Raw genomic sequence first — 24,017 nt, forward strand, 5'->3', positions numbered from 1 at the left:
TGGTTGTACAGTCAGTGTGGGTCATAGAGCTCTCCAACTTTGCTTCTCTGTGTAGCCGTTTTCTGGGAAACCGACATCAGATGTTCAAGTTCTTGGTTAAGGTTATCATTGTCAGATAGGTTACGGGCCCCATGGCTAGACTGTGGGTGCATAGTGTATAAATCATTGTGACTTGTGTACCTGAAGACCATTCACATTATCCACCATGATGGAATCAGTCTGCCCATGGATACTCACAGGACCAGCCCATACTTGGTCTGCGCTGAGGTCGGGGCACCACTGATCACCATCTGGTGGGAACTCCTCATGGTGTGTCAAGCCTATAAGATGCTCACTGCTCCCAGTTGACGAGCATACTGTACTGTTGCTTGTCCAGCTGTCAAACACATTTTCTCAACTCATGCTTGAGGAGTCACCTGAAGCATGTCACCTCTATAGCAATATGTTTAAACTGTTGTTATATAGTTTGCAATTATAATATTGCAGTATTGGAACAGTGTGTTAGATAATAAACATTTTGTCCTATGTGCAAACCACTACTTGTGGTCTCACGGGCTGTCACTTGGTAGCTACTGGTGAGCCGCAGCATTAGTTCTCTTTGCACTGCTCATTGTAACTTGTCTGATGTGTGCTAAAGTTTCCTGAATTACCAGTTGGATTGTTTGGTGTGGTTGTTCCACACATGCATAAATAACTATATTCAGTCACTTGTGAAGACAGTATTAACTTTGTATCCTTCTACAACATGCATTATTCTCGTACTCTTGCTGTGCTGGTATTACTGTTGTACATCTGCTGTGATTGTATTTCCATGGAATGGTTTGAGAATGGACACAAGTCCAAAACCAGTCACCATCAATAAATAAAGGAGACTTCCTACTGCAACTTACAACTGTATTCCAACCATTTCTTTCACTAACACATCAAGTGAACATTCTACAGATTTCTTCCCTTAGATAATCCACAGCTAAACGAGTAGCTTCCATGAGTAATATCCATACAGAAATATGGTTCTCACTGTGTGTTTTTTATGAGAGAGAAAAGCTCCATCCACTGTAAAATAATAAAGAAATTTGTAGTCTTCTTCTAGAAAAAGGTGCAAGTTCCAGAAGCAGTAGTGCGCCTCCAAACAATGATTTATCAACAATACACTTTACCACTACTAGTCATTTCCTTTCCTATTCCACTCACAAATAGAGTGAGGGAAAAATGACTATCTACATGCCTCTTTACGAGCCCTAATTTCTCTTATCTTCATGGTCCGTACACAAAATGTACATTGGCAGCAGTAGAATCATCCTGCAGTCAGCTTCAAATGCAGGTTCTCTAAATTTTCTCAAGAGCGTTCCACAAAAAGAATGTTGCCTTCCATCCAGGGATTTCTATTTTAGTTCCCAAAACATCTCCATCATACTTGTGTATTGTTTGAACCTACCAGTAGTAAATCTAGCAGCCTGCCTCTGAATTTCTTCAGCATCTTCCTTTAATCCGACCTGGTGCGGATCGCAAACACTCAAGCGGTACTCAAGAATGGGTCATACTAGTGTCCTATATGTGGTCTCCTTTACTGAGAAACCACACTTTCCCAAAGTTCTCCCAGTACACTGAGGTCAACGCTTCACCTTTCCTATTACAGTCCTTTCATGCTCGTTCCATTTCATATCGCTTTGCAACATTAAGCCTAGATATTTAATAAGTGTGACTGTGTCAAGCAGCATACTACTAATTCTGTATTCGAACATTATGTATTTGCTTTTCCTACTCATCTGCATTAACTTACAATTTTCTACATTTAGAGCTAGCTGTCATTCATCACACCACCTAGAAATTTTTTCTAAATCATTTTGTTTCCTCTTACAATCACTCAACGATGTCACCTTCCCGTACCTCACACTATCTCTGGTAATGTACACTAAAGTGACAAAAGTCGTGAGGTACATCCCAGTATCGTGCCCAACCTCCTTTTGCCAGCCGTAGTGCAGAAACTCGACATGGCATGGACTCCACAAGCTATTGGATATTCCCTGCAGAAATATTGAGCGATGCTCCCTCTGTGGTGGATCATAATTGCTAAAATGTTGCTGGTGCTGGATTCTGCACATGAACTGACCACTCAATTATGTCCCATAAATGTCAGGGCTATCTGGTGGGTCAAATCATTCGCTTGAACTGTCGAGAATGTTCTTCAAACCAGTCACGAACTATTGTGGACCTGTGACATGGCGCATTGTCATCCATAAAAATTCCATCATTGTTTGGTTGGAAATGGTCTCCAAGTAGCTGAACATAACAATATCCAACCAAGAATCAGTGCAGTTGGACCAGAGGACCCAGTCCATTCCATGTAAACACAGCCCACACCATTATGGAGCCACTACCAGCTTGCACAGTGCCTTGCTGACAACTTGGGTACCTCACTTTGTGGGGTCTGCACCACATTCAAACCCTACCATTATCTCTCACCAACTGAAATTGGGACTTACCTGAGCAGTCCATGGTCTTCCAGTCATCTGGGGTCCAACCGATATGGTCATGAGCCCAGGAGAAGCGCTGCAGACAATGTCATTCTGTTAGCAAAGGCACTTGCGTCCATCATCTGCTGCCATAGCCCATTAATGCCAAAATTTTTCCACAAGTTTGTCGTACATTCCACATTGATTTCTGCTGTTATATCGTGCAGTGTTGCTTGTCTGTTAACACTGACAAATCTATGTAGATGCTGCAGCTGCTCTTGGTCATTAAGTGAAGGCTGTTGGCCACTGTGTTGTCCTTGGTGAGAGGTAATGCCTGAAGTTTGGTATTCACGGCACACTGTTGACACTGTGAATCTCAGAATATTGAATTCTCAAATGACTTCTGAAATGGAATTTCCCATGCATCTAGCTCCAACTACCATTCCGTGTTCAAAGTCTGTTAATTAATGGTGTGCAGCCATAATCATATCAGAAACCTTCCACAAGTGTCACTTGAGTACGAATGACAGCTCCGCCAATGCACTGCCCTTTTACACCTTATTTACGGGATACAGCAACCATCTGTATTATGTGCATATCGCTATCCCATGACTATGGTCACCTCAGTGTACCATATGCTTGTATCTTCATTAAAAGTCTACCATGTGGTACTGTGTCAAATGATTTTAGGAAATCTAAGAATATGGAATCTGCCTGTTGCCCTTAATCCATTGTTCACAGGGTATAACGTGAGAAGTGGGTAAATTGAGTTTCGTGTAAGTGTTGCAATCTGAAACTATGCTGATTTGTGGACAGAAGCTTTTCTGTCACAAGGAAATTTATTATATTGGAACTGAGAATATGTTCAGGAATTCTTCAGCAGACTGGTGTTGACGATACTGATCTGTAATTTTGTGGGTCTGTTGTTTTACCATTCTTATATACAGGAGTTATCTGTGCTTTTTCCAGTCACTTGGAACTTTGCACTGGGCAAGAGATTTGTGATAAATGCAAGTTAAGGAAGGGGCCAGTGCCACAGAGGACTTTTTGTAAAACTGAATTGAAATTCTGTCTGGACCTGGCAACTTAATTGTTTTCAACTCTTCAGTTATTTCTCTATGCCAAGGATATTTCTGTCCCCTGTCTGTGTGACAGTTAAACAACAGTATGTTTGTACAGTTATCCTGGGTGAACAGTTTCTTATATGTGAAATTTAAAACTTTGGCTTTCATTTTGCTGTCTTCTACTGCCACACCAGACTGGCCAGTTAGTCACTGACCAACTTAGTGACTTAATGAAGGACCAGAATTTTCCCAGGTTTTGATATACAGTCCATGAATTGCTAAATGTCTCAGAGCTTAATATTTTGCATTGCAGCTAGCTTTCGGTTCCGAGAATAATTTGAGCACAAGAAATTTCCTGGAGGGCCGTACATTTGGGAACTTTATTACAAATACTTTGACAATTTACTAATAAAATTTTGTAGTCGAAGTATCTTTACTCTGAATGGGGTCTGATTTTGATACCTGTATGTCGTGTACAAGTGTTCATCAGAGTACCTCAAACTAACACCCAGCCTAAAAATCCCCATGTGCATTACACACGTACTCTTCTATCTGAGTATCTACTTCCTGTGTGTAGTGCCCCCTGATCTATCAAGGGGAGTCGTACGATAACCAACTCAATAATGCAGGTCCAGAAATCTGCAGTCAAGACTGTCACAGAGTCGATAGAGCCTTTGGTTTAGAGCCTCAACTCAGCTCCAAACCAAAGGATCCTGATCAACTATGGGAACAATGCTGCAAATTGCAAGCTCTGCTTGCATGCTTCATGCAGGGTCAGCAGTCTTTTCCTCCAGCTGCCTGTTTAAACTGAGGATGATCTAAGAACCCAAGAAACTGGTTCTTTGGTGCCAATGTGAGCCACAACTTGCAGAGGATTACACCATGCATGCTCGATAGCCATAGGCAAGGCCGCCTCCGCATCTCGGATGAGCCCCCCCCCCCCCCCCCCCCCCCTTCCTCCTCCCAGCTCCCCCCAGCAGACATTCTAAGTGTACATTGATTTTCTTACCAGCCCTGAACACTATTTCCCTAACAAGCTTGATAACTGGCCTAACGTAACTAGGAAAACCCTGTCCCCATGTGTCTTCTCAGACTCTGCTGAAGGAACAGCCACCTGTGCACACACAGGGCGAACAGGAGAGGTGAGACAGCCCGTCTCCCCATTGGCCCTCCGTCTCGGGCAACATAAACGCATACCACCTGCCACACAACCTGCTGTGAGAGCAGATCCACTGCATTGGGTGCAGTAGGAGGGGCCTCAGAAGCAAGACCCGTAGACGAAACAAGGGACACCTGATGCACCAGATTCCTCGCCACTGCTACATCCCAAGGCAGCAGCCTGAATACAACTGACTGTAGCCAAAAGCGCATTCAGCTCTTTGCAAATTGCGGTCAGCTCTCCTGCGTTCACACAAAGCTTGCACACATCCTACCCATCCTAGCATGGCTAACTGAAGAAGTAAACTATATAAACACGAACGGAAACGAAGATATGCAGCTTTTTACACTCCTGATGTGTCACCAATGGTACACTGATGTTTTAGTGATCCATATAGCTAGCTGTTCAGAAGTAATGACTACAGTACTACAGATTCCCAGACTCAACACTTATGGTTACAAAACCTGAGATTAAACCTCTTAAACAGAAAACATGCACAAAATGTATTAAATATGCTACTAAGAAAATACAGAAAAAGCTAAATACATAACTTGGTGCTATGCAGGTGTGTAACAGGTGACAGCTGGAGTCTGACTTTCCATCAGTGTTGTGGCTATACTCACCAATGTTAATAGATAAAAATTATCCGTCAATGGCAATCAAGGCTACTGATTGTAATTATAAAATTTTGATCTAGGTTTAGCTGGAGCTTTAACTCAAGCTGTTTATTCCAGATTTATTGAGGTGATGACAGTAAATATTCAGGAACCTGAAGACAACCAGATGGAATCAGATGTCATGAGCGAAGAGCTAGTTCCTGAAAAGATTTGGTGCCTAGAACACTGTGACAACTTACTTAGAGAAAACACACCACAGTTAATTGTAGTACCAAAGTTTGTTTTATGGAAGCAGACAACACAGCAAACATATCCCAGTTTTTTTTATGGAAGCAAGCAACACAACAAACATACTCCACACCTTTGAAAACAATAATTTTAAACTGTTAGGATACTGGTGTGTGTAAATATGTCATTGCGTGTACACCACTACATGGGTCAGTCATATTGTTTTACTTTATGGCTACACCTGAATTGATTCTGTGCATATCTGAATAAATTTATATTTATTTTCAAGTTTTAAAATCATTATTGAAACATTGTACTTATTTGATGGAATAATTTGTATTTTCAGATTGACTATAGAATAAAGGCGTTCTTAGCACGCAAACGGGCTGAACTTGATGTACAGAATGTTGAAGAATATTGTCTTCATATTGGAATGAATCCAAATGTGTGTGCACGTGTTGATGCAACAGTTCATCAACACAGAAAGCGAAAGAAGAGAAAATTTGAGTGTAAGTATATACAGTGTGTCTTTATTAGAATCCTACTCCTATATTCCACTTCTGAGTAAATTTACAGTCAGATTGTTCAGAAACAGGCTCAAATAGAGGAGTTGATGGTATTACGATGTAGATGTTGGAACAGAGTAATAATATTTCTTAGTTTTTAAGACTCATAGTTTAAAAAATGTGTTTGTCAACATATTAGTTGCATACATAATAATGAGAACTTCTTAGCCGTTTGGTCAGGACTTTGTATCCTTTGAATTATGTAGACTATATTGTTCCACATATTGCCCAAGGAGAAGTTAAGCTTGTCTCACCATGTTGTATGCAGCTGTATAAATTCATCAGAAGTTCGATATTTCCACATGTAAACCCATGTCATTTTCAAGCCATGAACCGTTTAAGTCCTAAAATTACAGTAACTGTTACTTCTCAAGATATCGATGGTTTTCGATGTTATCGGTCAGCATTCCCAGGACTCAGTCGCAGAGGATGGTGAATTGTTTGCTTGTTCAATGGATTATAATTGCGGTCTCTCACTGTAATGTCGAACGAGTTAGTTTACATTCATAATTCCCGTTAACAGTGAAAAATATGACAAATTGCTGACCATTTTTATGATAGTCTTTTACATTAGTCTTTTTCTACCTTTAATTGCTTTTTACGCGTAGTGGTCACACTTACCTATAGTCCCACACACACACAACACACACACATTTTTAAAAATTCTGTTAGGTAGAGGTTGAAATTAATTTGGTTGTGTATTAAATTTTTACTTATAATACAGTTCAAATCACAGTAAATGACAATTATTGCAAGCAGTTTCAATTATCTTGTCATTAGACAATTGTTATTTTAAGAAAAACTGCACTTCATGTCTCCAGAAAGCTGTGTCAGCTGCTCTAGCCTCCTGACATCACTCAGAGTAAATCTGTAGAGCAGTGGACGCAACATCATCAAGACATGAATTAATATTTCTCTCATGACAATTGTTCAAAATTAGTTTTGATATATACTATTTCCCTCATAAATTTGAACGTATAATACAGTGTACTGTAGACAAATGAGCCTGACTGTTGTCCGCAACAATGCAGTTCGGCAATGTGGACATTGTTCGCCTGCTCTCTACCAAAGGACCTGAGGATGGCCCAAGAACCCAAGTGGCAGGCACTCGGTGCCCTCGCCTCGATAGCTGCTGGCAAGTTCTCCTCCATGTCATGAACGAGGACCCCACTCCCCAACATATTGAGTGTACACTGGCATTCTTTCCCACCCTGCCTGCTATTTCCCTGTGCCCTCTGCACTTTTCTGACTAGGCACGAAAATTGGCCACTGGCTCAACAGGAGAGCTATCCCGTGCTGGCTCAGAAGTATTATTAATAGTGGGTAGCACCTCATGCCTTTTGCTAAGGTGAAAGGAGCCAGCCATGCAGCCTGTTCCCTCTTTCACTTTCCGTCCAGTGACACGTGAACCCGTCACTGTCCACTACTTACTCTTGAGCGAAGATACACTGGTCAGATGTTGCATACCTGAAGATGCAGCGACAAACAGGTCACCAGGGGATTTCAATGGCACCAAAGGTATTGCATTCTCAACACGTGTGCGCTGATGCTGTTGTAACTTTGTGCAATTACCAGGCGCCTGTTGACCATGGCCAATGCAGATTCTAGCTGTTTATGGACAGCAGTCAGTTCTCACAACCACCACAGTTCCTATCCATATTGTATGTGTAAAAAAAAACTGAATAAGATCTAAAAAAACAGAAACAAAACTTCACGAGTAACTGAAAAAGTACAAACAGCCCTGTGAAAAATAGAAAATTACCTGACTATTGTGCTACTGAGGTAGGTATGATTGCAAAATATAAATGATGAGAATAAACAAACACTAAAATCTGCTCTGCAGAGTTCTCAGCATAGGCCAAGATCGCAAGAGCCACAAGCTTATTGTGAGCAGTCACCTTAATCACTTTGGCTATCTGTGCATGCCTTCGGGCTGATAGAAATTTACATGTCTCATACTGTCTATATGTGATTCTTACATAAGAAGAGTGTATGTTTCTCTTGTCAGTTTGCCTTGCTTTGTCAGGTTTGAATCCTGGTCCAGCACAAATTTTTGTGTGTCTTTAGTAAACCATACAACTGAAGTAATGTCATATTCACAGTTTACAAATATATTTAATAATTTACTACAACTGTAGACTGACAGTAGTATCAGTAATGTTATTGCTCATCCATATTTTGTTCATGTATCTGGAAAAAAAAAAAAAACATTTATGCCTTCATGCATGTCCTTTGGACATGAATGCATGTCTCAAGGACATTTGCAGCCAACTATACAGACACTGTGCTAACTGTTTTTCATGCCAAAGCAAGGCAAACTGACAAGAAAAACACTGTTTATAACATTTATTAGGTTCGAGTCTTCCCTCCTCAGCATTAAAGATAACATAAAATTTGTTCTTTCTTTTGCACCAAAGAGAGGGAGGAAATCATTTTCATAGTCAAATAATTGCTGTTCTGTGCATGATTGTAATTTCAGTGTAGTTAAGAACAGCAGTTTTATGCTTCATTCGGAAAACAAATCAGTCTAAAGCTGTGACTTACAGTTGTATGTCAGCTCCATACAAGTGATTATAAAATGTTCATTTATTCATATTATAGTAATACTCTGTAATTTGTGTGCAAAATTGAATCCACAATGTAAAACTAACTTAAAGAAAAAGTGTCACATGTTTATAGCAAAAGTATATCGAAAGAGAGGAACTTGTAGTCTGTTGTTTTCAAAATAATATTTTCAGGTAGAAGTTTCAATGTATTGCTCATAGCTAGGTCAGATGTGAAAGCATAAAGTTCAAAAAAGGCTACAGTTTTTACTTCATGAATTTTCAGAATATGATGTTTCATCAATATGTGGAACTCAAGTTTCCTCCATGGCAAACTCTGATGTTTTTAAGGGTTAACATTTTTTCAGCACTCTAAAATGCTTTGGTTCCATAAGTGGTGACATTTTCAGTTTGATGGTATATGACATTCCCCACTGCTCAAACGGTGTCTGGAAGAAATACAGCTCACAAGAAAATAAATTGTTGATGTGTTGTAAATAATGGAAGGAATAAAGTCAATGTATAGGTGAAGTGTTGAGTGGTCGATAGGCACATAAACAAGATTGAAATCATCACTAAGCTTTTGAATGATGTTTTTACTTGAAGCAAACAGTCTAACAAAACGCACACAATCTCATGCACATGAACATGCATTGTTTAGCTTTCTGCTTGTACAGAGCTAACCAGTACAAAATATACAAGTCATACTCATATACTTGCATGGCTACAGTGTTCTGGCTAACCACATTATGGATTGGGAGTGGGGTGGGGGGGGGGGGGGTTGGAGGGGTTTGGAGGGAAGAGTGGCTCACATCTGACATTTTGGAGGGAGAGGTAACAAGTGCACAGGGTAGTGATGTGCCACTGGTGACCTAATTCTGGTGCAAGTAGGGAGAGATGAAAGTGATGCACACATGGAAGAGTGAACTAGGAGGAGGAAATAGAACAGAAGAAGAGGGAGAAAGTGGGGAGAAGGGTTTGAGTGTAGGATGCCTGAAGCGGGGATCTTGAGAACTGGGATGTGTGATGAAGGAAGCTGGGATAATTTTAATGCCCCTCTTTGTTTTACCATCTGCCTCCTTAAAATTCAATTTTCCATTTTGACTTAATTAACATTAACATTTGTGAGTATAACCTGTATTTTCATAAAAAAAGAAAGATTAGCCTTCAGTTTTGAAGATTATAACAACAGATCTAATTTTGTGCTTAGTTTTATGTATGTAATCGATTTTCGAATTTATTTTGACTATTCCTAGTTAGTATCCTTTTTTATAGGGCAAAATCAGTGATTATTTCGTAACTTAAATTCTATTGTTGACATATAAACAAATACAAGTTCTGTAATAATTGTAAACATTTGGAAGACGAAGTACTAGTAATCTTAAAGTATCTATTTAGCTCTATTCAAAAACATGTTAGCAAAACCAGCCGTTCATTAATTCCAAAGTAACTAACAGTTTTGTCAAAAGTATTTTTTGCATAACGAAATGTGTTAATTTCATGACTTAAACAAATAATTCAGCTTAAACCTAGTAGGAGAAGAAACTGCTAAAAAGAACCAATTTTTTGATGTATTCACTTAATTTAATGAGTTAAGTTTTAATTGTAATTTCTGTAAATTTAACTTCAAACGATGTGTAGTTTCAGCACCTATTATTGTGATGATATATGAGGGACCAATTTTTGGTCACAAGACAGTCAGTCCGCACCTGAGTTTCAGACAAGTAACCTGTGCTGGTTAGAACAACAACAATGTTTCATATTAACTGTGGAATAAGTGTTAAACAATTAGGCTGTGTGTAAAAACAGTGACAGTGTCTGTTCTATATGTACCTGTGTATTATTCAAGAACTGTGAACGTTGTGGTTAGGCTTATACTGCTCATAGGTGTTCAACAGGAAACTGTTGTAGCAGTATGTGGAGTTTCGTCTGCAAACAATTAATTAGGCTTATGGAAAGTTTAAACAGTAGTGCACTGGCCATACATCTACAACTGTGTATTATTAGGGGGTTGTGAACAGTGAAATAAAAGTACTGAAAAATGTAACTGTGCATCTTTCAGCTAGATCATTTATAGTAGTCAGTGTCTGAATCCACAACCCATTTTTCAGCCAGTGTAGCAACGCAATACGTTGACATCGAGGACAATCACCAAACAAATGAAATAATATAAAGCAGGTGGAACTGCCACAGATGGTGACAGATGTAGGGGACAAGGGCTTGTGTAGATTGAAACCAAAATACATTAAGTGTATTCACAATTGAGATAGTGGACAAACATAGCTGTAGAATGGAATGATGACAATGAAAATTTGTGCCAGGCAGGGACTCAAACCTGGATTTCCCACTTATCGCGAGTGGTCTCCTTGCCATTTGTCTATTTGTGCACGACTCATAGCCATACCCAAACTTCCATGTGTCATCAACCATGCTTCTACAGCCTACTCGTACATTCATTATGTATATTCCTGTACAGGTGAGTAATTTTATTTGAAAGTTAGTTGCCCGGTGTCGGCAGATAAATATGATATTGCTGTGTCTGTGTTGTTCTGAATTACAATGCAAAGTCCCTTTGGACATGCATGCATGGCCAAAGGAACAGGCACTGTGGTGACTAAAGCTGTTATGAAGTACAGTGTATGTATTTGCAGTCATGAATATGGATAATTTTGTGTCATAATTCAGAATAACATGGGTGCTGCAATACTGTATCAGGCCAAAATTGTGGGATTGGAGGCTGTGTTGTAAGGACAATTTTCATATGTTTACAGTTGAGTCGGCGTAAGTTGATCCCTGACAGTTACAGTTATCTCAACCAATAATGTAATGCGATTTTGTAAACATCTCTCTGTCAGTGTTGTCACAGCTTTGTAGATGGCAACTGTTTTTACCTGCAGCCATTAGCATTTCACAGTTGGAAGTTGGCAACAGTGCTGCGAGATGTCAGGGGTCTTCTTAAGTTACCTCAAGTATAGTTCAGAGAAGTTGGTATTGTGTGGGGGGAGGGGGGATCGTGGGGATCCAGGTGAAAGGGGCTGTGAAGCAGCCATTGAAGTTGAGCTTATTGTGATCAGCAGTGTATTCACCATTGGTTTGTCTACTCTACTCTTGTCTGCAGTTTGGTGGTAGTCACTTGTTGTGGTAGTCATTTGTTGTGGTAGTCAGTGGTTGAGGTTCATGCCATTGTAATAGTCTTTGCTGAAGTTACAGTAGAACAGATATTTGATATTCCTAATTTCACAGATGGCCTTAGCTCTGTTAGGATTGGATATGCCTGTGGCAGGACAGGATTCTCAAAAGGCTTTACCTCTGATAGGACGGGATATACCTGTGACATGACTGGAATAGGATGTGCTTGGTGGATGCATAAGACAGGTTTTGCATCTGAATCTTCCACAGGGGTATGACCCGTGTGGTAATTACCCAAGTGAGATAGAAATGCAGGAAATATTTAAGGGTCTAATTAAATTAACCAAATGAAATTTCTGAAAAATTACATAGGAAGGAGAAGGGCAGAAGAAAGAGAAGCATGGAAATACTAAGATATGAACTACTACACAATTCTGCTGATTATTGCAGTGACTGGTGATTCAGAGATAGTTGAAACAGTGCAGATATTTTGTAATACACAATTTTATTTTGGGATCCATTTCTTAAACTGGGTTTTTCCAGTGTTTAGTTCCAAACTTTACACAATAATGTACATTAAAGTCATTAAATGTGACTCTATTCAAGTGACACACAGATTACTGAATATGATTTACAAAGATGTCCATGATCCTTTGGCAAATTCAGATAGTGTTGGTCTTACAGCACCATTCTTTAAAAATGCAACTGTCGTAAGTGAAAATATACATGACAAATACAGAAAGAATGTTTTGGAACTACAGTTTGTTTCAAATTTGTCCTTTTTATAATCCATCACATCTGCACCTGTAGCTGAATTTCTAACACATGCCTGTTTGTTGATGGTGATCTGTCTGTCAGATGGGGATTTTAAGGTCAGCAGTCACTTGATGCTATTCAAGAGGAGTAGGTCATGTGCTGGCACTAGATTTCACCCTACCAGGCCAGGGAAAGCCAAAGGCAAACCTCTTCCACTAGGACATTGCGAAGGACGGTGATGCAGGACTGTTGCACTTGCTTCCCTGCATTCATTTTTTGAGTATGGGACCACTTTAGCTTTGATACTCCATCATTCATCTCACCAGGTTGTTTCTTTTCCTAAAATGGCTTTGGTACACCTTCAGTCACAAATTATTGTTATTTTTATGTGACTGGGCTGTTTTCTTTGGATGATAAAGGGTACACAGTTTTCTGATATTATTTCATTAGCTATGTTTATCATTTCTCTGGACTCTGCTGAATTCCTCCTCTACCTCCTCCTCATCAAAGTCATTACCATCATCAGAGATCTTGGAATATGCCATTATTCATATTTTTTCATCTCTTGCCAATGTTTTTGAGAACCTGGATGTTCCAAATATTTTGATGTTTTCTGTATTGTAATCAGTAATAATTCACTAGTGTCAGGTCATTAAATTGTCGAGGTGTTGTTTCAGATCTTGAAAATCAAGAAAGTTTATGGATGAGTCATATCTTTTTTTGTGATATACACAGATCAGTGTCTTTCATCAATTGTACGACAGTGTGCATCACAATTGCTCATTCAACTCCAGGAGGGTAGGACTCCTCTCTCTGATACTGTGATTATTCATTCAACTACCATAATACATGCACATCTTACTCCCAGTTACACATCTTTTGCCAAGATCCAGACTTGATGTTAGTTGTCTGCATTTGTCATTCTGTCTTTAGTTACCACCAAATGGATTTGTTTCTTTCTCTTGTAGACTGCTTGGATAGGCATTAATTGCTTGTCTACTTGTGCTCAACTCTATAAGTGGAAATTATTTTCATACTGTTAAGAAACGATGAGTTGTTGTGAATGTTGTGAAGTAGCTCAGTTTGTTAATGCTTAAGCCATTCATTTTCACAAATTATTGACTTAAGGATTTATTAAAATATGGACATTCTGTACATCTGTCAGTTGATCTTTGGTTTAGTTTCAAACATATTCATAAAGCCTTAATGCTTGTGGGAGGATTTGGGTCTTGGCACTACACTAATTTATTGTTTACACTTGTTTTCTCAGTTGCACCACAGCCTGAAGAAAAAGAGGAAGGTACACAATTGATGCCTAAGGATGCATCCCAAGAGAAACTTCATCTGTCTGTTGCTCATCCCATCCTGGAAGAGCGAATTGCTAATGCTGAGGTACACTTAAAATTGGGGAAACCAGTTCCTAAAGATATTTATAGCCGTCTTAAAAGAATTGAAGATAGAATTCTGCAGCTTGAGGGAATTTCTCCAGAATACACCTATGTAAGTTCACTTATTGTACAACTCTTGTGTATGTTGTGTGCTACCGTTCTGTTGAATCATTCTTAGTAATGATGTTTGTTGGCAGGATGCAACATTTAATTTACATCTTCCAAGGCCTCTGCCCAAGATAAAAAGGGTATGTATCCTGCAGCATTATTCCATGATTTACCTTTTTCAGAGTGAAGTCTGTGTTTATTTTGTTGCACTACATCAGTCATGTTCTATAAAAACTGCAGTGAGTGATCTTGGGGATGTGGAGAGAAGTCAAGGATGTATTTTTATTTAAGTGCAATACAAATGACTTCACATTATGAAATTTTATTGTATAGCAGTGTTATAAATAATTACAAAAAATTAAACATTAATTTTAAGAATTTATGTGAAGATACTCTTCACACACACACACACACACACACACACACACACACACACACACACACAATGCTCTTACCTTCAATGCAGAATGAGAATACGAAAATAGTGAAATGATGTCTATTGAAATCAAAAATATAATTTAAGGTAAGAAGCAAGAAGAACAGTGATACAGGAATTGGTTGCAGGAGTGGTAGGAAAGGGGGAGGAAGTTGCTATTCTCACCTGTTCAAGTTGGGGCATCTAATGGTTGGGAGGTAAGGGAGGGGGAAAGTCAAGGTGGCATAGGCTGTGGAGGTCACCTCACAGAATCTCTACAATGAAACTTCCTTTGTGGAACTTGTTTACAAACAAGTTGGTCAGTCAGCAAGTCTTTACTGTTGCCTAACCTCCACATTTGTGTAAACAAGCTGGTCAGTGAGTATTCACTTTTGCATAATCTCCACATTCACTTCCGAAGCCTGAGAAGGAGTAGCTCTGTCTGTGCTTGATGTATGCAGAATGGCAGGAAGTAACAGGTTCACATTCTTGCAGTAAGGAAAGACAACACATTCTTGTATGTATGCATACATAAGCTGTATAACTTTGTGTGTTGCTGTGGACAAGAACAATGTGCACTGAGGCCCTGCATGTACCAGATATTGTATGACAATAGTACGTATTGACTCTTGACTTGTGTTTAGCAGTGAGGTAACTGATTGTATATTTCCTACTCGACTTAATAAATTTTGTTGATACTGACAACAGTTACATCTAGCACTGAACTTTGCTACAGGCCCTACCTGTTACCAGTGTAATGTTTCAGAACTCCACAGTGCACAACACCCTGCTGAAGTCTACATTACCTGCAATCTCTACCTGAGATGTAAGGCTTAGCAACGTATTACAAGTCGGTTGCCAGCATTCGTGAGATTTCCATAGAAGTGAATTCATTTTGCTGACCTCCACCTACATAAGGAAAAATGGCTGTCATGGTACAATAAGTTAGAGCTCACAAAAAAGACCAATGCTAGAAAAATAGTCTGAAAGTGTTTGTATGAACCATTTGCCAAACACTTTACTGTGAATTGCAGAGAAATCATGTACTTGTAGATGTAGAACTGACTTCCTATTCCGAATATCATTAGTGGACACACTTTCCCCAGAGGCAAGAATTTCAGCACATCGTTTTCTTGATTACTTGAAAGTGAAATGGCTCCTCCACTGGTAAGTGTGACTAACACACTCTCCGCTACACACTGCTTTGGATTTTATGCAGTTAAAAGAGAGCTTACAATACTCATTACAAGCCAGTACCTGAGTATGAATTCTGTTATCTGTTATAACTTTCTTGCACACTATGTGGTTATTTAGTGAATAAGGTAGCAAGGAACAGATATTGTTAATGAACAGAGAATTCAGATATTAATTTATTCTAGATCTAGTATCCAATAGTACAAAAACACATAACTTTCTTGCTGTAGTTGCAGCACCAGTTGCCAACAGTAGCTTTAAATATTGAAACATATGCAGATACAAAAGATTTATAAATCTGTCGCTCTTTAATACAGTGTCTATTTAGAAGCGTTGAGCCCTGGTCACTATGAAAGTCTCTAAATGTTACTCAACTGGCAAACACAAAATCGGGTTAGTGCATGAATGTTCAAACTTAAGTACACCTGCCACTAGAGCACCAGAGAGGGGGAATACTTGCATCTTGTTGGCAGTGGAGTAATCATTCGTGACAGCTCCCTCGTGCTTCAGTGGCGGCTGTAGGAAACACAGTGGCGTAACTGATAACATGCATTTGAAAGTGTGGCCGACTGGATAGTGGCCAATACTGCACCCTTGCCCACCCAATTTGGAAGGCGGGGGGGGGGGGGGGGGGGGGGGGTGCTATACTGTGGATAGTGATGAAGCTGGTTGTTTGGATGGGGACAGAGCAGAGCAACCTGCATCCCGACATTGTGTCTTGTTGCAAGTGCCAGGGAAACTGCCCCAGAAGATCAGCTGCAGGACACTTCTGAAGGCACAGGTAGGAGCATGGAGGGTGCTGCAGAGGGTGCTGGTGACTAGCCAAGAGTGACGGCATTGATGTTTGCGGGAGAGGTGACCTGCGGCGTTGGTGGCAGTGGTGTTGCAGGTGGCCAGGTGGAGACTTACATTGGTGAGATGGCCGCAGGTGGAAACACCCACTCGGTAAGCTGCTTGTGCAGTGAAGAAATCTAAAACAGAATGAGATTTTCACTCTGCAGCGCAGTGTGCACTGATATGAAACTTCCTGGCAGATTAAAACTGTGTGCCTGACCGAGACTCGAACTCGGGACCTTTGCCTTTTGTGGGCAAGTGCTCTAATTCAGGAAAGGCAAAGGCTAAAGTACCAAGTTCATGTCTCAGTTGTGCACACAGTTTTAATTTGCCAGGAAGTTTCAAATCTAAAACAGTTTGGTCTAAGCAGGATCACAAAATTCACAGAGCTGTAGCTGATTTTGGTGGTGCTGATGCATGTCTGCACTGCTGCGAATAGTATACTGCACTCTGCCAGCTGATATGAGAACAAAGCTGGATTTTTATAAGTGTGGCTTATTGTACACTTGATATTGAACTCTGATGTTTGGATGAAACTTCATGGTGAAGTCTGAAGCAAATGCAGCAAGGCCCAATGGTGTCTCTCATGCAAACGTTCTGCTGGCAAAATGTCAGGAGCAGACAAAGTATGATATGAACTCTGACACATCATCAAGACATATTTATGTGAATGTGAAACTTGAAGTGTCAGATTTGAGCATTCAAACAAAATATTCGGCCTTGCCATTCAACTGTAGCAAGAACGGTGCTGTCTTGACATGTGGTATTCCATTGTGTTTGCAAAATTGTGCAAATTCCTTGGAAGAAAAAGGAAGTCCATTGTCAGAAACAATTGGTTGTGGCAACTCTTCAAGGGAAAATACAGAAGCGAGTGCCTTGATAGTACTAGTGGCATTTTTTGAATGCATTGGGATAACAAAAGGGTATTTGCTGGAGTCATTGATGATAATCAACCAACCTGATTGCCAAAAGGGGCCAGCAAAGTCTATAGGGAAGCCTTGCCGTGGAGTATCAGAATGTGGCCAGGAGAGAAATTTCTGGCGTGGAGCGGCGTGATTGTCTGCCCAAGTGCAACATTGTGCCATCACACGTTTAATTTACCTATCTAAATGAGCCATGTACAATGTTGGTGCACCAACTGCTTAGTGTGAACTGTTCCCCAATAACCTGTATGTAAAAGACTTAACACCTGCTGTTGCAGCAAAGTGGGAATCAACACTCTTGTCTGTTAGGTGTATGAAGCAAAATCTTATCATTCAGAAGAGATAAACTGTTGCAGTGCACAAAGTATCTTTGCACTAAGGGATTAGGAATACATTTCTGAGAGTGTGGGAAACCTTTGCAGATGTAACTTTTTAGCAATTGTAGTGATGAGTGCTGCTCTGTGACATGTGCTATCTAAACAAGAAGCTTCTGATTCATCGAGTGCTACAGCTGTGCTGAGAGGTACATGAGATGATGTGTTGGTGTTTGCATCTTGTGCCATTGGGCAATACAAAATTTCATTCAGGTAATTTGACAATATTGGTGACCAGTGTTGAAGATTGTGCGCCATATGGTTGAGAACTTGTTTCGATGAATGAAACAGTGCAGTCAAAGGCTTATAGTCTGTGATCAGGAAAAGTTTTTTGCCATACAGGTGATGATGAAATTTGGTGACACCAAATACCATAGCCAGGGTTTCCTTCTCCAGCTGATTTTAAGTAATCTGAGCACTGTTCAAAGTTTTGGAAGCAAATGAAATGGGGCGTTCTGTGTTGCCAGTTGTGTGAGATAAAACTGCCCCAATGCCTTGGGACGAGGCATTGACTGCAAGCACAGGTTTAATCAGATTGTAGTGCACAAGGCAAGTTGACAAAGCAATGCATTTTTCAGTCTTTGAAAAGCTAGTTCACAGTCTTTTGTCCAGTGGAATGGAACATTTTGACATCTGAGGCGCATTAGGAATGAACTTCATGTAGTAAGTCAATTTTCGAGAAACAGCTTTCATTTCACATATATTCTTAGGAGATGGCAACTGTTGAATTGCTTGCAAATGTTTGTTGAAGGACAAGCACCACTGGCGTTGATGCTATGTCCTGAGTATTCAATCATCATGTTGAAAAAAGCACAAATTTTTAAGGTGTTGCTCTTGTGTTTGTCTGGAGACACTTATGTTGCAAGATAATTAAAACAATAAAGGCACCTTGGACATTGGTTCTGCAGAAAAGTTTTGAAACAGTGCCGCCATGGAAGTGCTCCTGGAAGGTAGGAGTTGATATTCAAACAAGCTGACATGAGTATTCACAACAAAAATTTTCTTTGTCTCTTCATCCAATGTTAGTTGAAGATAGGCTTCTGCGAGATCAATTTTTGAGAAGAACTGTCCTGCTAGGTGATCCAAAATTTCCTCTATACATGGGAGCGGATAAGAATCAATAACTGTCTGTGAATTTACTGACATTTTAAATCCACTCAAAGACAAATATTCCTATTTGGCTTTTGATTGATGACTAATGGTGATGACCACTGACTTTCTGAACTAGGTTTTAAAACACCAACAGATTCCAATCTGAATTTCTGTAGCCACATTTTCATGTAATGCATGCGACACAGGGCGTGGCGTGGTAAAATTTTGGTTGCACATTAGCCTTCAGCATAATGTGAGCAAGAAAATCTTCTGCACATCCTAAATTACTTTCGAACAAATGTTAATACTTGTGACAGAGTTGTTGAATTGCGGCATGGGAAACTCTAGTGTCAAAATATTTGGGTTCCTGCGTGACCAAACTAGAGAGATACAGACTGCCTGGATGTGGGCTGGGTTCTCTGTCGAAGATTGAGGTTGTGGACAGCAACAGAGGCGGGTCCTGGTGAAGATACAGCAACCATTTATTAGTCCTTTACTAATTCATACAGTTCAGACACTCTTCTGATTGTGCTCCATTCTCTGGTGTGGTCTAGAGTTCCCTCATATTATTTCGACATCATAGCTGCAGAAGTAAACGTATGGCGGGCAGTGTGCATGCACTGCTTGGGAGACAGAGTGCCGCACTAGCATCTCCAGTATCCTAGGCAAGCTGAGGTGGCAATATGCAGCTGGTCTGCAGTCATGGGTGGCCACCAGGTCTTCTCTGATGCAGGAGGTCGCATCGTTCCAGTAGGACAACAATGGCATTGCCAGGAGTAGAAGTCTGGACTGATGATGAGAAGCAGGGGTGAGTGGATAGCACAGTGTTGACTGCCCAGGCTGGGCAGACAGGGAGAGCTCCCTCCTTCATGGACCGGTGGTGGGAGAGTTCGCAGCGAGGATTCCCAGCTGACTCACAGCAAGTGCCAGGTGTGGCCCCTCTATGCCCAAATGTGATGTACTCAGATGGGCCAGCGTTTAAATGCTGGTTCACGGTGCTGATTTCACCAAAGAACTGCATTTGTGGGCCACGGCGAACCATCTGGAACAGGGCAGTGACTGGGGTCTTTCATAATCGTCAGTGACGTGGAAGTCAGGTGAGCCGGAGTGGCTTCTTGAAGGCTGGCCCAGGGCTCTGACACCCAGTATGGTGTCATGGATGTCTTGCTGATGCTGAGGGACACTGATCAAGAAGGAGCGACGGCCGGCTGCAGCCGATGTCTGTGGTTTGTGGTCTGATTTCGGCACTTGTAGTTTGACGACACAGGAGCCAATTGTGCAGTTCAGTGACCAGCATCTGCTGTCTGGCTGTGGCTTCGTTGCAATTCTGGGCTCTGACTTCTGCTCCAAGTTCCCCTATAGTTTTCTCCTGTTTCAATATTTCCTTAGTCTTGTTTTTGTATTTTGCTGTGAAGTGGCATGTTCCAAGCACTGAAATGTTGTCGCTGTTGTAGGCAGTAACATGCAGACTTCATGTTTGCAAAGGTGGTTGGACAATTTTTTCATCTAGGTTAAGTAACATCCCAGAATCTGTAATATCTAGCTGAAAAACCATTGGCTAGTTATAAATTTGCTAGGTAATCCGCAGTTTGCTGTGTGTTTTCTGAATACAGTTGCCCATTCTGTGTTTGTGAAAAACTGTGCTCTGTGTCCGCCTACACAGTAGAGCATTTCTGTAAATTTCTAGGAGAGCCTTTTTGAAGTATGTGGTATTCGCATTAAACTTGTGTGTGCATTTTCTGCATCTTCACTTGTTTGGTTTTTGAGCAGAATCTGAACCTAAAACGACATTGATTTCCATTCGTTCCTGCTTTGCATTATCCCTATGTGAAACAGAGGAGGGCTTTCTAGACTTTTGTGGGCAGACCAGTTTTGTATGCAATGACAAAAATTGCATTCAGCTTTACTGAAGAAGCAATCTTCTGATCATGGGTGATATAGCATTTCACCCATGAGTTTGCTTTGTGCAGAGCTAGAGTAGTGTAATTAGTATCGCACCAGTATGGCAAATGCAGTATGTAGTGTATCGAGCCTTGTTTACACGGTGTTGACTTGCAAGTGCTGGGGCCGGGACTGTGGGTGGGTCACGGATTCTTTGTCTCAAGTGAAGTGATAATAGACAGAAATCTTGCTTGGCTAAATCTTGAACTTTGCATGCATCGATAACTTCAGCACTTCACTGAGTCTAAGGTTGTGATGCTTTAAAATTTTGGCCTTCAATTTCTGATCTGATAGATTCTGAATAATAGCATCATGAAACATTTCGTCGTGATAAGTTACACCACAACACAATTGAATGTACAGTCTCTAGTCAAGCCCTGCAATTCCGCAATCCATTCTTCATAGGCTTAATCACTATGATGTTGCGTGCAGAATAGAGATGGGTCGAACTCGTTCATTGCCGTGAACTACTTCATTCATTTCACTCTTTGCCGTGAAGCGTTCAAATGAAGTAGTTCATTCACGAAGTATGGAAGCCTGGCGAAGTTGCCCAGTTCGCCGCTCAGCCGTGGCTACGCTCGCTTCTCCTCGCTCGTACAATAACGCTTCGTAATACTTCATAATTTTACCAACAGATGGCCGAACTATTTTCTCATAAAGCGCCCAAAAAAGTCTGTATTTGTCAAATGAAACATTATTTGTTGTATTCATGGACTGAAAACTAGGGATACCAACGAAATGCAGTCCAATTTTATGTTCCTTTTAAAATTTAATCCAAAATAGAATGAGTATGTTTACCACTGTCACAAAGTCTATATACCTACGTTAAGTAATTATTCAGAAGTATTCCTGTACATTTTATTTTTGTTGAGAATAATAACCCTCCAGATTCAAAACGTAAACTGTCACATGTAGTCATTGGTATGCTCTCAGGTAAAATCCCTCTTTCAGTGTTATTAACAAACCTTTTATTTTCATATTGGCTGTGTGTGCTCAAAAAGCCAGCCTCTTCGTTTGTATCTTTAATATTCATTTGTCTGCAAGCGCTGCCAACGGTAGGCTACCCGTGGACGCGAAGTATAACTGCACAAATAGTCACGGGTAATGATGTCAGCACTGCAGGAAGCAACTGACGCTGCTTTCCCCTCGCCCCCTCACCTTCCCAACCCAACCCATCATAAACCTATCGTTCCCCACAAACACTGCACGATTCGTCGACAGGCAGTAGAGGGAGGACTGAAGTGAGGGGAGGATGAGTGACGTAGCGCCGATGTAGTGGGGGAGGGAGAGGGGAAGAGAGTGAGTGAACTAGAAAAAAGTGTGGAGTGTGCTATTTGTGAAGAGTTTGAAGTACCAGTTCATTGAAATTGAGTGGTTAGTTCACACTTCACTGGAGTGAAGCGTTCATTTGAACAACTCATTCACGAGCTCCCCATCACTAGTGCAGAAAAATTTGTACCATGCAGCAGCAGTGTGTATTTGACTCTCAAAAAATTCATCTAATCTTGCAATTATGACCTCATAGGGCTGGGTTCGGGGCTCACTGAGGGTAAACAATTTCACTAGGAAGCAGCAGGTGTAAATTCCTGCACACGAAAAGAAAAATTCATGATGTGATTCACCTAAATTCCATGTTAACAGGACATGGGGAGACAGACAAAGTTATCCTGCAGCAGGCTGAACGCAAGCCAGTAGATGTTTTTATTAAGGGCGCTTATACATTGACAAGGTTACAGATGGAAAATCTGAAGGATTTGGCTGCTGTCGTTACATGGATTGTTTGTCTCAAGTGAAGCGATAACAGTTAGACAGTTGTTGTGATCTTCAGTCTGAAGGACTGAGGAAGGTGGCGCAGTGGTTAGCACACACGGCTCGCATTCAGGAGGACAGTGTTTCAAACCCGCATCTGGCCATCATGGTTTAGGTTTTCTGTGATTTCCCTAAATTGCTCCAGTCAAATACTGGGATAGTTCCTTTGAAAGGGCATGGCCTATTTCCTTCCCCATCCTTCCCTAATCCAATGGGACTGATGACCTAACTGTTTGGTCCCCTTCTGCCAAATCAGTCAACCAGTCCAAAGACTGGTTTGATGCAGTTCTCCGCATTACTCCATCCTGTGCAAAACTCATCATCTCCAAATAACTACTACAACCTACATCCTTCTGAATCTGCTTAGTGTATTCATCTCTTGGTCTCCCTCTATGATTTTTACCCCCTGTGCTTCCCTCCAATACTAAATTGGTGATCCCTTGGCGTCTCAGAGTGTGTCCTATCAGTTGTCTCTTCTTTTAATCAAATTGTGCCAAATATTACTTTTCTCCCCATTAGTTACATGAACTACTCATCTGATCTTTAGCATTACTCTGTAGCACCACATTTCAAAAGCTTATATTCCCTTGTTGTGTGAACAATTTATCATCCACATTTCACTTCCACACAAGGCTACACTCCAGACAACTGCTTTCAGAAAAGACTTCCCGACACTTAACTCTATATTCAGTGTCAACAAATTTCTCTCCTTCAGAAACATTTTCATTGCCATTGCCAGTTTACATTTTATATCCTTTCTGGTTCAGCCATCATCTGTTATTTTGCTGGCCAAATAGCAAAACTAATCTACCACTTTTAGTGTTTCATTTCCTAATCCAGCTCCCTCAGCATCGTCTAATTTAATTCAACTACATTCCATTACCCTTCTTTTACTTTTGTTGATGTTCATCTTACATCATTCTCAATCCGAACAAATTCAAAAGTAATAGCAGTGTACATGGCTACAAGACTAGGAGAAAGGATGATCTTCACTACTCAAGGTTAAATCTAACTTTGGCTCAGAAGGGGGTAAATTATGCTGCCACAAAAGCCTTTGGTCACTTACCTAATAGCATCAAAAGTCTGACAGATAGCCATATAGCATTTAAAAGGAAATTAGAAGACTTTCTTAATGGCAACTCCTTCTACTCATTAGATGAATTTTTGGATATAGTAAGTGGGTAATTTCCCAACCCCCACAAAATATATATATAAACCTGACACGTTCCACATCATTACGAAGTGTCGTATTCATGATCTGTGGAACAAATACTAATCTAATGTAACCTAATCAATCTGCTGTCCATTCTGTTCAACTGCTCTTCCAATTCCTCTGCTGTCTCGTACAGAATTACAATGTCATCGACAAACCTCAAACTTGTTATTTCTTCTTCCTGATCTTGAATAACTACTACAAATTTTTC

The 24,017-nt window shown here is 40.5% G+C and overlaps 1 protein-coding gene across 9 annotated transcripts in view; it reads left to right on the forward strand.

Annotated features, from left to right (window-relative positions):
• Positions 1-24,017, forward strand: part of LOC126469689 (molybdopterin synthase catalytic subunit-like) — a 106,051-nt gene that overhangs the window by 77,216 nt on the left and 4,818 nt on the right. For all 9 annotated transcript variants that reach the window (XM_050096849.1, XM_050096855.1, XM_050096851.1 and 6 more), the window contains 3 exons: positions 5,868-6,030; positions 13,786-14,015; positions 14,101-14,151. In XM_050096849.1, the coding sequence (XP_049952806.1) occupies positions 5,868-6,030; positions 13,786-14,015; positions 14,101-14,151 (444 nt within the window). The remainder of the gene's footprint in view (positions 1-5,867; positions 6,031-13,785; positions 14,016-14,100; positions 14,152-24,017) is intronic.

This window comes from Schistocerca serialis, chromosome 3 (genome assembly GCF_023864345.2).
Source record: "Schistocerca serialis cubense isolate TAMUIC-IGC-003099 chromosome 3, iqSchSeri2.2, whole genome shotgun sequence".
Lineage (NCBI taxonomy): Eukaryota > Metazoa > Arthropoda > Insecta > Orthoptera > Acrididae > Schistocerca > Schistocerca serialis.